Source organism: Saccostrea cucullata, unplaced genomic scaffold, assembly GCF_032062105.1.
Source record: "Saccostrea cucullata isolate Sc308-1 unplaced genomic scaffold, CSIRO_AGI_Scuc_v1 ctg1606, whole genome shotgun sequence".
Taxonomy (NCBI): Eukaryota; Metazoa; Mollusca; class Bivalvia; order Ostreida; family Ostreidae; genus Saccostrea; species Saccostrea cuccullata.
The window spans coordinates 10,566-25,068 of record NW_026939592.1 but is presented as its reverse complement, the minus strand read 5'-3'; the positions used below and the strand labels follow the sequence as shown (position 1 = coordinate 25,068).

The 14,503-nt window shown below is 35.1% G+C and overlaps 1 protein-coding gene across 1 annotated transcript in view; it reads right to left on the bottom strand.

The window, feature by feature from the left end:
- The window catches only part of LOC134253421 (uncharacterized), an 80,962-nt gene extending 69,080 nt beyond the window's left edge, over positions 1–11,882 (bottom strand). Inside the window, exons 1-3 of the mRNA XM_062735947.1 lie at positions 11,814–11,882; positions 8,993–9,085; positions 8,559–8,793 (exon numbers count right to left, since the gene is read on the bottom strand). Of these exons, the coding sequence (XP_062591931.1) occupies positions 8,559–8,793; positions 8,993–9,076 (319 nt within the window). The 5' untranslated portion in view covers positions 9,077–9,085; positions 11,814–11,882. The remainder of the gene's footprint in view (positions 1–8,558; positions 8,794–8,992; positions 9,086–11,813) is intronic.
- Between the last annotated feature and the right edge of the window lie 2,621 nt (positions 11,883–14,503).

Here is a 14,503-nt window from a genome sequence, read left to right as displayed (position 1 = left end):
TCTATATTCAAGGTATGGCCAAATGCCTAAGTTAAAAAGTGCGGAAATTCCCGGAATAAATAATGGAATCGGAATTTCCTGGTAATATGCACATCTACACATTGTGTCCTAAATACCTGCAAAGTTTGACGAAATTCTGTGCAGCGGTTTATGAGGAGTTGCGCTGACAAAAAAAGAGGACTGACTGACTGACTGACTGACGGACGGGTCAAAAACATTATACCTCCCGCAACTAGTTACATGGGGTATAATTATATCATTACCATCCTCAACATGCTTATATATGGGGGAAAGTAATTTTTAAAAAACTAAAAACATAAGAAATTGTGATGTTTTTCCTTTTTTTTTTTTAAATAAAAAGGGGAAAATAAAAGTAACTCTTTAATAAAAAAACAAGATGTGTTTGCAAAACACTGATGCCCCTGTATGGCAACATAGCAAAGATTAAGCTTTTATTAAATGCAAATTTAATTGATTGGTACCAAAATTAGGGTATTCTCACTGGAAAACAATTGTGAATTTGAAAGTAAGCTACTGTTAAAGTTTGTTAATAAGTACAAAAATCTCCAAGGTCAAGGTCAAAAGGTCAATGTACTTAGTATCAAATGAAAGGTCTTGCCACATAAAATACTTATGTAGAGTATGAAAGCCCTAGCCCTAACTATTCAGAAGTTATAATCAACATTCAATTTCTTAAAAAGTAGGTCAAACTCCAAGGTCAAAGTTATTGTTATCAAATGAAAGGTCTTGTCATAAGGATCAAACATGTAAAGTATGAAAACAGTAGCCCTAACTCTTTAAAAGTTATGGTCAAGGTTTGCTTTTTTTAAAGTAGGTCAATCTCGAAGGTCAAGGTCAAAGGGTCAAAGTTCTTTGTATCCAATGAAGGGTTTTTCTCACAAGGATTATATATATGAAGTATGAAAGCCCTATCCCCTACTGTTCAAAAGTTATGGCCAAGGTTAAAGTTTTTTCACAAGGAGGGAATCCAGTGAAAGATCTTTTAACAAATATTACATATGTGAAAGATAAATGTCCTGGTGTCTGCTGTTCAAAAGATATGGCCAAAGTAAAATTTTAAAATTTTTATGCAAAAGTGGGTCAAACTCCAAGGTCAAGGTCAAAAGGTCAAATTTGGTGGTACCCAAAGAAAGGTCTTGTCACAAGGAATACACATATGAAATATGAAAGTCATAGCTCCACTAAATCAAAAGTTATGGGCAAGGTTAAAGTTTTTGCGGACAAACAGACAAACAGACAGACAGACAGACAGAGAGACAGACAGCTAGACAGACAGCTAGACGGACAGATGGACACAATAAAAACTTTACACCCCGAAACTTTGTTTACGGGCCCGGGGGCATAAAAATATATATATGGTACAATGTAGTCTTATTGTTGTTAGCGGCTCTCGATCCCGGACCTCAGAGTTATAATGCTTCGGTGCATTACCGACTGAACTAGTCGGTACTTATATTCGAACACGCGAATTATTGACATCAACCATTGCTGACCAATTATCGATGTTGTATGTTATTAGTTATATATGTTTTGTTTGAACTTATAAAATAATAGTGACATACAAATGGCGTGGGGGTGAGCGAGAGAGAGAGAGAGAGAGAGAGAGAGAGAGAGAGAGAGAGAGAGTGCACCACATATAAATACAGTACAACTATTATAATTTTAGACCACTCATCACAATATTAGCTCACCTCTTATGCATATTTATAAACCTTATCTTCAATCAAGGGCATACAAGTCTAAATTCCCGATATTTGCAGAGAGGTGGGGTAAGAAACAACGAATTATTTTATTGCAGAGCTGTTTTAACCATTATGACATTGCATTTTGGAAATAGACCAAACTCTTTAACAAATGATTTAAGGCAAAAATAAGCACAAATTAAAATAAATGTAACAACGGTGATTGAAAAAGACCCCAAAAACCGGCGTTAAGTGCAGTCATCCTTTTGATCAGAAAAGCTCACTTGAGCCTCCGGCTCAGGTGAGCTAAAAACAGTCCCCAATTTTGACCAAAATTCAATTGACTAACTAGTGCTAAATTGGTTCATTATAATTACTGAATTTCAAATCAATAAATATACCACATACTGTATGTAGTTTTAATTGCAAATTGCAAGGATCTTTCACTTTTTATGCCCCCGTAAACGAAGTTTTGGGGGAATATAGTTTTTGTCCTGTCCGTCTGTCTGTCTGTCTGTTTGTCCGCAAAAACTTTAACCTTGCCCACAACTTTTGATTTAGTGGAGCTATGACTTTCATATTTTATAATATGTGTATTCCTTGTGACAAGACCTTTCTTTGGGTACCACCGAATTTGACCTTTTGACCTTGACCTTGGAGTTTAACCCACTTTTACATTAAAATTTTACTTTGGCCATATCTTTGAACAGTAGACACCAGGACATTTATACTTCACATATGTAATGTTTGTTAAAAGACCTTTCACTGGATACCAACAACCTTGACCCTTTGACCTTGTCCTTGTAGATTTCCCTCCTTGTGAAAAAACTTTAACCTTGGCCATAACTTTTGAACGGTAAGGGATAGGGCTTTCATACTTCATTTATGTAATCCTTGTGAAAAGACCCTTCAATGGAACTTTGACCCTTTGACCTTGACCTTTGAGATTGACCTACTTTAAAAAAGCAAACCTTGACCATAACTTTTAAAGAGTTAGGGCTAGTGCTTTCATACTTTACATATAGATAGCTTTCAGTAGACCCAAATTAACAAGTTATTTCCCTTCGGCTGCCATATTGTGGGTCAACATGCTCATATTCCTTCATAATTCAACCAACTTTAACTTTTTATAGTGGCTACTGTGGGCTGGGAAGTATTGTTTTTCTGACAATTATACATTTGTTAGAGCCTCCTTTATTTCAAAAGGTATATTCCATAACGATTTCCCCCCAAATATTTCTGCTACGCCCTCTTCTATTTGGTAGGACAAAGAGGGAAAATTACCTGGTTGACCCACAAGATGGCGGCCAACGGGAAATAACTCTTGTTAATATGGGTCTACTGAAAACTATCTATTTGATCCTTATGACAAGACCTTTCATTTGATAACAATAACTTTAACCCTTTGACCTTGACCTTTGAGTTTGAACTACTTTTTAAGAAATTGAACATTGACCACAAACTTCTGAACGGTTAGGGCTAGGGCTTTCATGCTCTAAATAAGTTTTTTTTATGTGGCAAGACCTTCCATTTGATAGACCTTTTGACCTTGACCTTGGAGATTTTTGTACTTATTAACAAACTTTAACAGTAGCTTACTTTCAAATTTCACAATTGTTTTCCAGTGAGAATACCCTACTTATGGTACCAATCAATTAAATTTGCATTTAAGAAAAGCTTAATCTTTGCTATGTTGCCATATGTGGGCATCAGTGTTTTACAAACACATCTTGTTTTGTTTTAGAATTTCAGCCATCCATTTTAATACATCCTATTTCCACTATGGAAGAGTTTCTTAGTGAAAAAGTCACGAAATGTACAAATCTTGTGGGATTTCGGGGACAAACGTAACATAAGCATGTAAACAATATGTTTGTAAGTCATTTAACAAATCTTTACAAAAATCAAATGAATCATTTTATTGTTGTGGACTTTATATGCATCAAGAGTAGAAACAACGATCTCAATTTTTAACTATGGTTTATTGTATGTATCTGTTTATCATCTTATTAAAATACAATGCATAATATGCCTCAGAAAGTTGTTTTTTTTATTAATGGATGATGAATTTAGGGTTCTCATTCTCTTGCATATGTCTGTTAGTTTATATATATCTTATTCTATTCTTTAATCGGAATGACAAAATTATAACTTTTAAAATTGGATTGAGATTTGCATGTTTTGTATTATACGCAGTGTCATGCTGCCCCAGTCAGACAACTAAACGCCCCTCTAATTCTGAAGAGTTCTGAATGGAAATATGTACATGTATTGTTTAATACGATTGTCCATTCATTTGTTTTTATGATACTCTTTGTTAGAATGGACAATAAATATTGCTAAGCAGAGGAAAAAAGTAACGAATCTTTCACACAGAGTTGCTAAGATTTCTGTTTTTAGGTCACCTGAGTATTGCTATCCGTTTTTAGGTCACCTGAGTAAACTCAGGTGACCTATTGCTGTCCGTTTTCGTCCGTCGTCATCCGTCGTTCGTTAACATTTGAACATTTTCAGCTTCTTCTCTGCAACCACTGAACCAATTTCAACCAAATTTGGCACAAAGCATCTATGAGTGAAGGGAAACAAAAATTGTGAATTTCATGATCCCTGCCCCCCTGGCGCCTGAGGGGTGGGGCCAAAAACCACTAAAATTAATGCAATCTTTAAAAATCTTCTTTACTCCTGGACATCAAGCAGTCAAACTGTTTGCATGATTGTAATCAGCATTGAGTCCTTTACCAAATTGTGAAATTCATGGCCCTGGGGTCAGGGGTTCTAGTGCTAGGGTGGGGCTAAATAAGTATATAGTGAAAATCCATTATTTCTTTGGAAATCTTCTTTGCTGCTCCTGGGTATTAAATAAACCAACTAAGTACATAGTTATGATGAGCAAAAGAGTCTCTACCAAAATTGTGAATTTTATGGCCCCAGGGTCAGGGGTTCTGGTGTTAGGGCGGGGCTCTATTGATTATATATAGTGAAAATACACAATTTCTTTGAAAATCTTCTTCTCTGCCCCTGGGTATTAAATATACTAACTAAGTGCATAGTTATGATGAGCATGAGTGCCTCTACCAAAATTGTGAATTTTATGGCCCCAGGGTCAGGGGTTCTGGTGTTATGGTGGGGCTCTATTGATTATATATAGTGAAAATACATGATTTCTTTGAAAATCTTCTTCTCTGCCCCTGGGTATTAAATATACTAACTAAGTGCATAGTTATGATGAGCATGAGAGCCTCTACCAAAATTTTGAATTTTATGGCCCCGGGGTCAAGGGTTCTGGTGTTGGGGGGGGGGGGGGGGGCTCTATTGATTATATAGTGAAAATACATGAATTCTTTGAAAATCTTCTACTCTGCTCCTAGGTATTAAATAAACCAATTAAGTGCATAGTTATGATGAGCAAGAGTGCCTCAACCAAAATTGTGAATTTTATGGCTCAAGGGTTCTGGTGTTAGGGCGGGGCTCTATAGATTATATATAGTAACAAGAGGCCCATGGGCCACATCGCTCACATGAGCACTGTGGCTAGGAAAAAGCAGGATTGGTTTATACTTTAAAAGCTTAAATCCAAAAGTAGTCCCAAGACCAATTAAGGCTTTGCTATTCTTAAGAAGAAGATTTTTAAAGAATTTTCCTATACATTTCAATGTAAAACTTTGGTCAGCCGTTTTGGCCCTGCCCTACCCCTGGGGGTCATGATTTGAACAAACTTGAATCTACACTAACTGACGATGCTTCCACATAAATATGATTAATTATGGCTTTGCTATTCTTGAGAAGAATGTTTTTTTAAGAATTTTCCTATACATTTCTATGTAAAACTTTGGTCGGCCATTTTGGCCCCGCCCTACCCCTGGGGGTCACGATTTGAACAAACTTGAATCTACACTAACTGACGATGCTTCCATATAAATATGATCAATTGTGGCTTTGCTATTCTCGAGGAGAAGATTTTTAAAGAATTTTCCTATTCATTTCTATGTTAAACTTTAGTCGGCCATTTTGGCCCCGCCCTACCCGTGGGGGTCATGATTTGAACAAATTTGAATCTGCACTACCTGAGGATGCTTCCATATAAATATGGTCAATTATGGCTTAGTTTTTCTTGAGGAGAGGATTTTTAAAGAAATTTCATATATATTTCTATGTAAATCTTTGATCCCACATTGTGGCCCCGTCCCGTCCACGGTGGGTCATGATTTGAACAAACTTAAATCTACACTACCTAAGGATGTTTCCCCATAAGTTTCATCTTTCCTGGCACAGTGGTTGTTGAGAAGAAGATTTTTAAAACATGCCACCAAATTTTCATTAATTCCCAATTATCTCCCCTTGAATGAGGGCGTGGCCCTTCATTTGAACAAACTTGAATCCCCTTTACCCAAGGATACTTTGTGGCAAGTTTGGTTGAAATTGGCCCAGTGGTTCTTGAGAAGAAGTCGAAAATGTGAAAAGTTTACAGACAGACGGACAGACAGACAGACGGACAGCTAGACAGACGGACGCCGGACAAAATGTGATCAGAAAAGCTCACTTGAGCCTTCGGCTCAGGTGAGCTAAAAATACATGAATTCTTTGAAAATCTTCTTCTCTGTTCCTAGGTATTAAATAAACTAACTAAGTGCATAGTTATGATGAGCAAGAGTGCTTTTACCAAAATTGTGAATTTTATGGTCCCAGGGTCAGGGTTTCTGGTGTTAGGGCAGGGCTCTATTGATTATACAGGTAACTCTTGATGGCTCGAACTTCGATCTCTCGAAGTTCTTGATCGCTCGAAGTGAGTCTCCGGTCCCGAATTTTTTCCGTATATAACTAACAAATTTACTCTTGATTTCTCGAACTCTTAAACTCTCGAAACCCTTGATCTCTCGAAGTAAAATTGCAGTCCTGCTGTGCATATTCTATTGAAATTCACCCTTGATACCTCGAAGTGGCTATGTGAATACAAAGTTACATAATTAGCAACTTTACCTGGACATAAGACGCGGGTCTCGTGAAACGGGATGTTTATTCAGGTGACACTTATTCTGCAAGGTGTTAATTGATTTATAATTAATCTTATGGTGCCTATATGCTATCAAAATAATTATCATGTGTATTACGATAATTCAGAAACGTACGTAGTGTCGCTGAGAAATTGTAATTGCAGATTACGAGACGAAACAATTAATGAATTAAACTTTTATTTCGAATCAGTTTCAAAGTTTAACGAAATATGAAAATTCAGAAACAGTCTCACTGTCAATATGACGACTTTTTTTGGACAATTTCGTTCAATGCACATGTTTGGAAAAGTCACAATGCTATGTACCACGCGACGCTGGTCTACTGGTCTATGCCGTTTTACGATAACGAATATGTAGAATGATATCCGTATGATAATTTAAAAAAAAAAAAACACGAACTGACGATGAACATTTTTTGCTTTACTCAGTTTAATAAATATTCACTTCAAATACGAAAACATATCGTTGTTTTGTAAAAACCACGTGTAAAAGGTAAGAACTGCATGAAAATCATTACATCCGGAATGACTAAATTTAAAACCTGTCAAACAAACCCGGAAAAATCCGGACTCTTGAAAACTCGAACTCTTGATCTCTCGAAGTTTTTCCTTGGTCCCGCGGACTTCGAGGTTTCGAGAGTTACCTGTATATTGAAAATACATGAATTCTTTGAAAATCTTCTTCTCTGCTCCTAGGAATTAAATAAACTAAGTACATAGTTATGATGAGCAAGAATGCCTGCCTCTTTTTAAATTATGAATTTTATGGCCCCAGGGTCAGGGGTTCTGGTGTTAGGGGGGGCGGGGCTCAATTGATTATATAATGAAAATACATTAAATCTTTGAATTTTTTTTTCTTTGTCTCTGGGTATAAAGCAGATGAACTACCTTTATAGTTATGATGAGCAAGGCCCTAATCTTGCAGAATTGTGAATTTCAAAGCCCCAGGGTCAGGGGTGGGATGGGGGCTCTACTTATATACTGAAATTGAATTTATAGTTTGAAATCTGCTCTTTTGTATTTATAAAACATTTATTTATTTTTTGATATTAAGGGTGCCTTTTTGAAATTTGTGCAATGTGTGGACCTAGGGTCAGGGGTTTATGTCACAGTGTTAGGGGCACTACTGGTTAGTTGGAATGCATTTTTGTTCCCCTACCCTGCATATGGGTATTCAGTAACCAAGCTAAGCAACTGGTAAGTGTATTGTTATGATGATCAATGGTGCCTCTTTCAAAATTGTGAATGTCATATAGCATCTGGCTTAAAACATGAATCAAATTCAATAACTGGAAAATTGTTGCATAATGCTCAGGTGACCTATAAGGCCCGTGGGCCTCTTGTTATGTTTCGTCATATGTCTTCCGTTGTGCGTCATGTGTTAACATTTGAACATTTTTAGCTTCTTCTCTTGCAACCACTCAACAAATTTCAACCAAATTTGGCATAAAGCATCTATGGGTGAAGGTGAACAAAAGTTATGAATTTCATGATCCCTGCCCCCCCTGGGGCTTAGGGCTGGAGCCAAAAACCACAAAAATTAATGCAATCTTTAAAACTCTTCTTCTTTACTCCTGGACATCAAGCAGTCAAACTGGTTACATGATTAAAGTCAGCATAGAGTCCTCTACCTAAATTGTGAAATTCATGGCGCTGGGGTCAGGGGTTCTAGTGCTAGGGTGGGGCTATATAGATTATATATTGAAAATGCATTATTTCTTTGAAAATCTTGCTTCTTTGCTCCTGGGCATTTCATAAACAGCCAAATACATATATAGTTATATTGAATAGTACTGCCTCTAACAAATTTTGAATTTCATGTAAATTCATTTTTAAATTAATACCTGTGCTAATCCATGTGGCAGGAGCACACACTTCTATGGTAAGATTTCCCCAGGGATTGATAACACAGTGGTACTCTAACCTCCCCAAACAAGTACTTTTAATGGCTGAGCAGTTCTTCCTGTTTGCAGCTTCTATTACTCCCGCATTATCTTCTGGACAACTATCTACTACTGTTCTTGTGAGTTTTGAAGCTTCACAAAACTCTGCATCTTTAAACGATCCTTGAACAACACTCTGTAAAGTCACATTTCATGAAAAACAAAAGTACAGGGCATGACTTAAACATAGAATTGGTATTCTTTCTCTGCATTTTAATGAGGTTGAGTGACATTTTCCATCTTTTTATCAAAAATATAACTAAAAATATTATTATGAAACTTTATTTATTACTTAAATTAATTTAATTTGAGCCATTTATTTCTTTCATACTTGCCATTTTCATTACTAGTATCACAGTTACAGAAATATAGAAAATCATGTGATCCAAACGACTCTTTTTGGGTTTTTGATTGGCCATGTTTTCTACCTGAAAAATTAAAATTGGAAATAAAAGAATTTACTATTCTGGCAACTATACGGACATTTCATAAATTAATCAAACAAATGACACATGAACCAAAACACTTTCTCATTATTTAGTAATTTAAGCACTACTGTTCACCTGAAGATTTTGTCTTAAATTTTATTCTAACGAGTCAGAGTATTGTTTGTTAAACACTTATGCCCCCCTCCCCCCAAATTTGAATTTTTCCAAGTCCAAAAGGGCATATTTACCCAATGTCAAAAATGGTGCGATTGTACCCAAAACAGAACTTGTCCTAGATATTCATCTGATAAATCTGTCCACTTAATTTCATTTCAGTATGTGCAACGGTTGCCAAGAAAATAAATGGAAACTGCAAATAATTGGAATTTTTCTAAGTCTCAAGGCATAACCATGATAACCCAGTCAAAAATGGCACGGTAATACCCAAAACCGAAGACCTACATATTCATGTGATATATCTGTATACCATATTTCATTTCAGTATGTACAACAGTTGCAAAGAAAATGAACAGAAACTGCAAATAATTGGAATTTTTCTAAGTCTAAGGGACATAACTCTGTCAAAAATGGCATGATCTGACATGCCCAAAATAAAAATTGACCTACGTATTCATATGATAAATCTGTATACTTAAATTTCATTTCAGTATGTACAACAGTTGCAAAGAAAATGTACGGAAACTGCAAATTATTGGAATTTTTCCAAATGCAGGGGGCATAACCCTGTCAAAAATGGTGCGATTGTACCCAAAACAGAATTGACTCAGTCTAAGATATTCATGTAATATATCTGTATACCAAATTTCATTTCATTATGTGCAACGGTTGCGATGAAAATGAACAGAAACTAAGTGGACCAACAGACAGACAGCATCAAAACAATATGCTCTCCCTTCTTTGAAGGGGGGCATAATAAATAAAATCTTTTTGACTGATAACTTTGTCCCAAACTAAGCTCTTATTTGAGTCTCTTAATCCAAACAACATGGGGATTCTTCAATATCACCCGGTCCAACATAATGCCTTACAATAAATTATTATTGAAAAAAAAATTCTTTTTCATTTTAACACGTTAAACATGCATTCCGAGTTAATTAATCACTTTGGGCCCACCGGAAACTGGCTTAGACTAATATAATCATGATAATATAACATAAATTTTACAGCTGATGAGAATTAAGTCTATATCTAAAAAATTTATACTCAGTTCCTTTAAACGGTGCATGTAAATTGAAAAAAAAATCTATCTCTAAACGTGTAAGTCTTTTCATTGTAAAGAAATAACAGCCGCAGAATTGTTTATATACATTTAATTAATATTTTATTTCATTAAAAAAGAATTTCAAGGGCGATAATCATGATAATGGAACGATAACTCTTGTTTATGGATGCATTTTATTTTACATGCGCAGAAAACAATTTGATATTCTGATTTAAAAAGCATCACTTCAGTATGTTTTCTAAAGGGAATTAGATAGGTATGAGAGTAAATATTATTTTTATATATACCTCATATTTCTAATTTAATTGTGAGATGAAAAATAATTGATCTTTCTAATGACCGTATCAAATTTTCTTCACATCATGATTTGACATATTATTCATTTCTGAAAAAGTATTAAAGCAACGCTTCATTAACTTCAAACTATTTTCTATTTGAATTTAATGTTATAGTTGTTGCTGGAAATCAATGTTTGGAATTTAAAAAAAAAAGTTGTGAAATGTGGAGCAGAGGGATATTGTCCCTTAAGCTGTACTGAATAGCTTAATAAAGCTATATAGCTTTTTAAAGCTATATAGCTAAATCAAGAGATTGTTTTGGACCCGTTTATATTAACACATATTTTCGTGAAAAGCTGCTTAAGCATGAAGTACGGATGCTGATTTTATACTTTATTTACACAAGGTAATCATGGTAATAAACAGATACATGTACATGTACTTCATCAATAAAATGAATACAAACAAAAATATATATACATGAAAACCAGTATAAATACTACATGTAATGATGTAGTATATAAATATAAACACGAGTGCATATTTTTTTTCGTGTTTACTTTTATTGTGGACAGTCCCATTTCTCTAAGGTCAATCCCACTTTAAAATGAGGTAACCCCGTGGGCTATCTCATTCTCCTAGTTAACATTTCGCACACTGCTCAAAAGCTCGTCCATGGCAGGCCTCTCACCTGTGAGTTCCAGAGCATGCCAGGCACCAAGTAAAAGGAGAAGAAAATACAGCGTAACAGACCGGGACTGGAACCCAGTCCCCTGAATCTCCAATATTGCGTACATGTATCACTAGTTCACACGTGGCTAATTTTAATATTCAATAATTCCTATCCAATCCGAACCGCGGAAATATAAACATCCTTGTTTACAGAGGGCTCTGTAATCGCACGCGTGAATGCTCTTCCGGTGGGCACAAAATTATAAACTGAAAGACCTGTGAGTGCATTCATCCTGCTACTGTTACCACAGGGACTTGCTCATGACGTGTAAAAAAATATCTATTAAAAAAAAACAACAAACGATATATACTATAAACTACACTCTAGTTTAAATTTTAAAGTATATTTGTATTTTGTAAATTAGTATTTTGAAGTTTAAAGTATATCGATATACTATAAACTACACTGTATATATATTTTTTTTTAATAGAGATTTTTTACACGCCAGGAGCAAGTCCCTGTGCTGTTACTTACTTAATCAGATATTTCCAACTGCCATTGCTTAGAATCAGTAAATTCACTGTGAACCGTTCAGGCATTGATGCATTCTTCAATAGTCAGATTCCGCAATGGTTATTTTCCGTAAAATAAACCATTTCCGAGTTTGTTATTTATAATGAGCATGACGCTTCCTGGGAGTTCTAGTCTAGGTCACCTACACGTTTGTGCATCGTAGTCTCGTTCAACCAGACGCTCGGCTGTCTCCGTACACTCCGACCACAGGCACCAAACTCGCTTGAATTTTTGACCCCCTAGTATATAATAAAGAGAAGGTTATGAACTTTGTCATTCATTTTTGACCCCCCTTCGATTCAGAAGCTATTCAATTTAACAAATCAGCAAATATTCCACGTTTTCACATACCTGTCAACTCTCCCGAATTTATCGGGAGTCTACCGATTTTTAAGCATCCCCACCGACTGTCTACCGATTTTTTTTTAAACTGCCGTTTCTACCGATTTTGAAAAAATCCGGATTTTTTACCTACTTGGGTTCGTAAAATACCGATTAGTCAACACAAAAATATTTGGAGGACATGCAGTGTTTACCGATAGCTAATCTGTTTATTGCCACTGATAACAGGTAATCAACAAGGAATCCGGGATGTTTCGCGCCGATTCTGTTTCGCACTGAGATGGTTCGCGCCGAGATGATTCGCGCCGATTTCGGTGCGAAACATCTCCCCTCTTTTTCTTAATATTTCATTTATTTTGTAATAAATTAAGATCATTTATTAAATCTTAGATAAAATTTGTGTTGTATGCTAAAAATCATGACTTTATAATATGCGGTGCCATAGGTAACGGATCGTAAATGTTAATATTGTGCCCGTTTGTTGAGCGTATGTGTTCAACTATTTAATTGTAATTAGTTGGAGATCAAAAGGTGAGATTTATTTCATTACAGCAATCATAAAGTGCACAGAAATTATCTGCGTGAATTTGAAAACATATAATTTGTGTTATTGAGAACATGTGTATAGAATAATTAATTCACCAGAATGAGCTAAACATATTTTCTTATTTGATAAACTAGGCTTTATAAATGGCCAATTGTTTTTTCTTTCGTCTCTATATTTCTCTACATCAATATTAATTTACAATAAGTGAACCATCTATTTTTTAAGCCATTCAATTATAGTTAAAAAACAAGGACATAGCTATGAGACAACTGCCTCATTATATTTTCAGCACCATTCTCTTCCTATATTAATTTAATACATCACAGGAGTCAGAAAACAATTCATTCAGAAACCTAATTGTTTTCATTTAACGAAATCAATAAAATATTGTACTTTCATGTCAATATGTTTCAAAATTCATGAGATCAGGCTCTATAGTTTTAAAATCGAAATTAAAGTATTTTTGTGGGAAACTATTAAAATATACATGTACATGGACAAAAAAGGGGGGGTGCAGACAAACTTTGCGCACATGTAGTAACATAGAAATGCTGAACTAAATCTAAAAGAATTCATACTTATGCAGAAGGGATAATTTGATTTATACAATCCAACTTTTTTTTTATAGATGCATAGACACAGATCTGAAGTTAATATATTCTTAAATATTCAAAATTGAAGTTTCAATGAATTTTACATGAAATAAGATTTTTCATTTATTTTTATTTGAAATGCTGTTAAGTCTCCAAATTTTGGTTCTCCAAGCCAGCAAATTTACGTTGATAGGTTCCCCAAGCCGGCAATAATTACAGAATTACTTAATTAGATGGCGGTATGCTAAAGTAACTACAGTAACTATAAACATAATTATCAGAGTGTAAAATGATATACAATTAGACTACTTCAAATAAACTTCTACAATTAAAATATAAACTTATACTCTACAAAATTTCTATACTTACATCAATATTCACAGATATCATAATTTATTATTTTTTAATTCTTTTTCAAAACGAACAAAATAAAAAACATAGATTTCATGTTCTGGGAGCGAAACATCGTGGGGCGAACCATCTCAGCGCGAAACAGAATGGGCGCGAAACATCGCGGTGCGAACCATGCATCGGCGCGAAACATCCCGTTACCTCAACAAGGTGTCAACTGTGCTAGCAGATGTAATTGCAGTTGTAATTGCTCCTTGTTCTCATTAAAAGTGTATATTATCAAAGACAGAGATGCCAGATGTGAAAATTTTTACAGAACATGACGGTAAATAACGATATGGAAGTACTTGACACTTAGTTAGAATGTTCTATCGTTAAAATGATATTGTCCTACGGACCCGGTTTAACGATAGAATTCGTTCCGTGTATTCGTAATGTAGCAAAAGAAACACGGGCGATAACTCGCATAGTGCATTTACTAGGAACAATCTAGAGAGTTCCGAATGTAAACATGGCAGGTAATTTGAATCCAGAGAAAAACGTTGAGAAAATTAATTGGATTTTCGTATTTATATGGATTATTTTTTGGGATAAAAGGCATAAGCAATCTCAAAAAGGTTTGTATTGATTAATTTATAAGTTATTTTCAGTGCAAATCCGTTTGTATCCTTCAAAATCGTTTCGGTGCGATTCTGCAATTTTTTGCTACATTGCGAGTATATGGATGGTATAATTTAGCGAAAGTTACCTCCCGTTGGTCGCCATACTGGAGGTCGACTGGGTGATTTTCCCTCTTTGTCTTACCAAGTTTAAGAGGT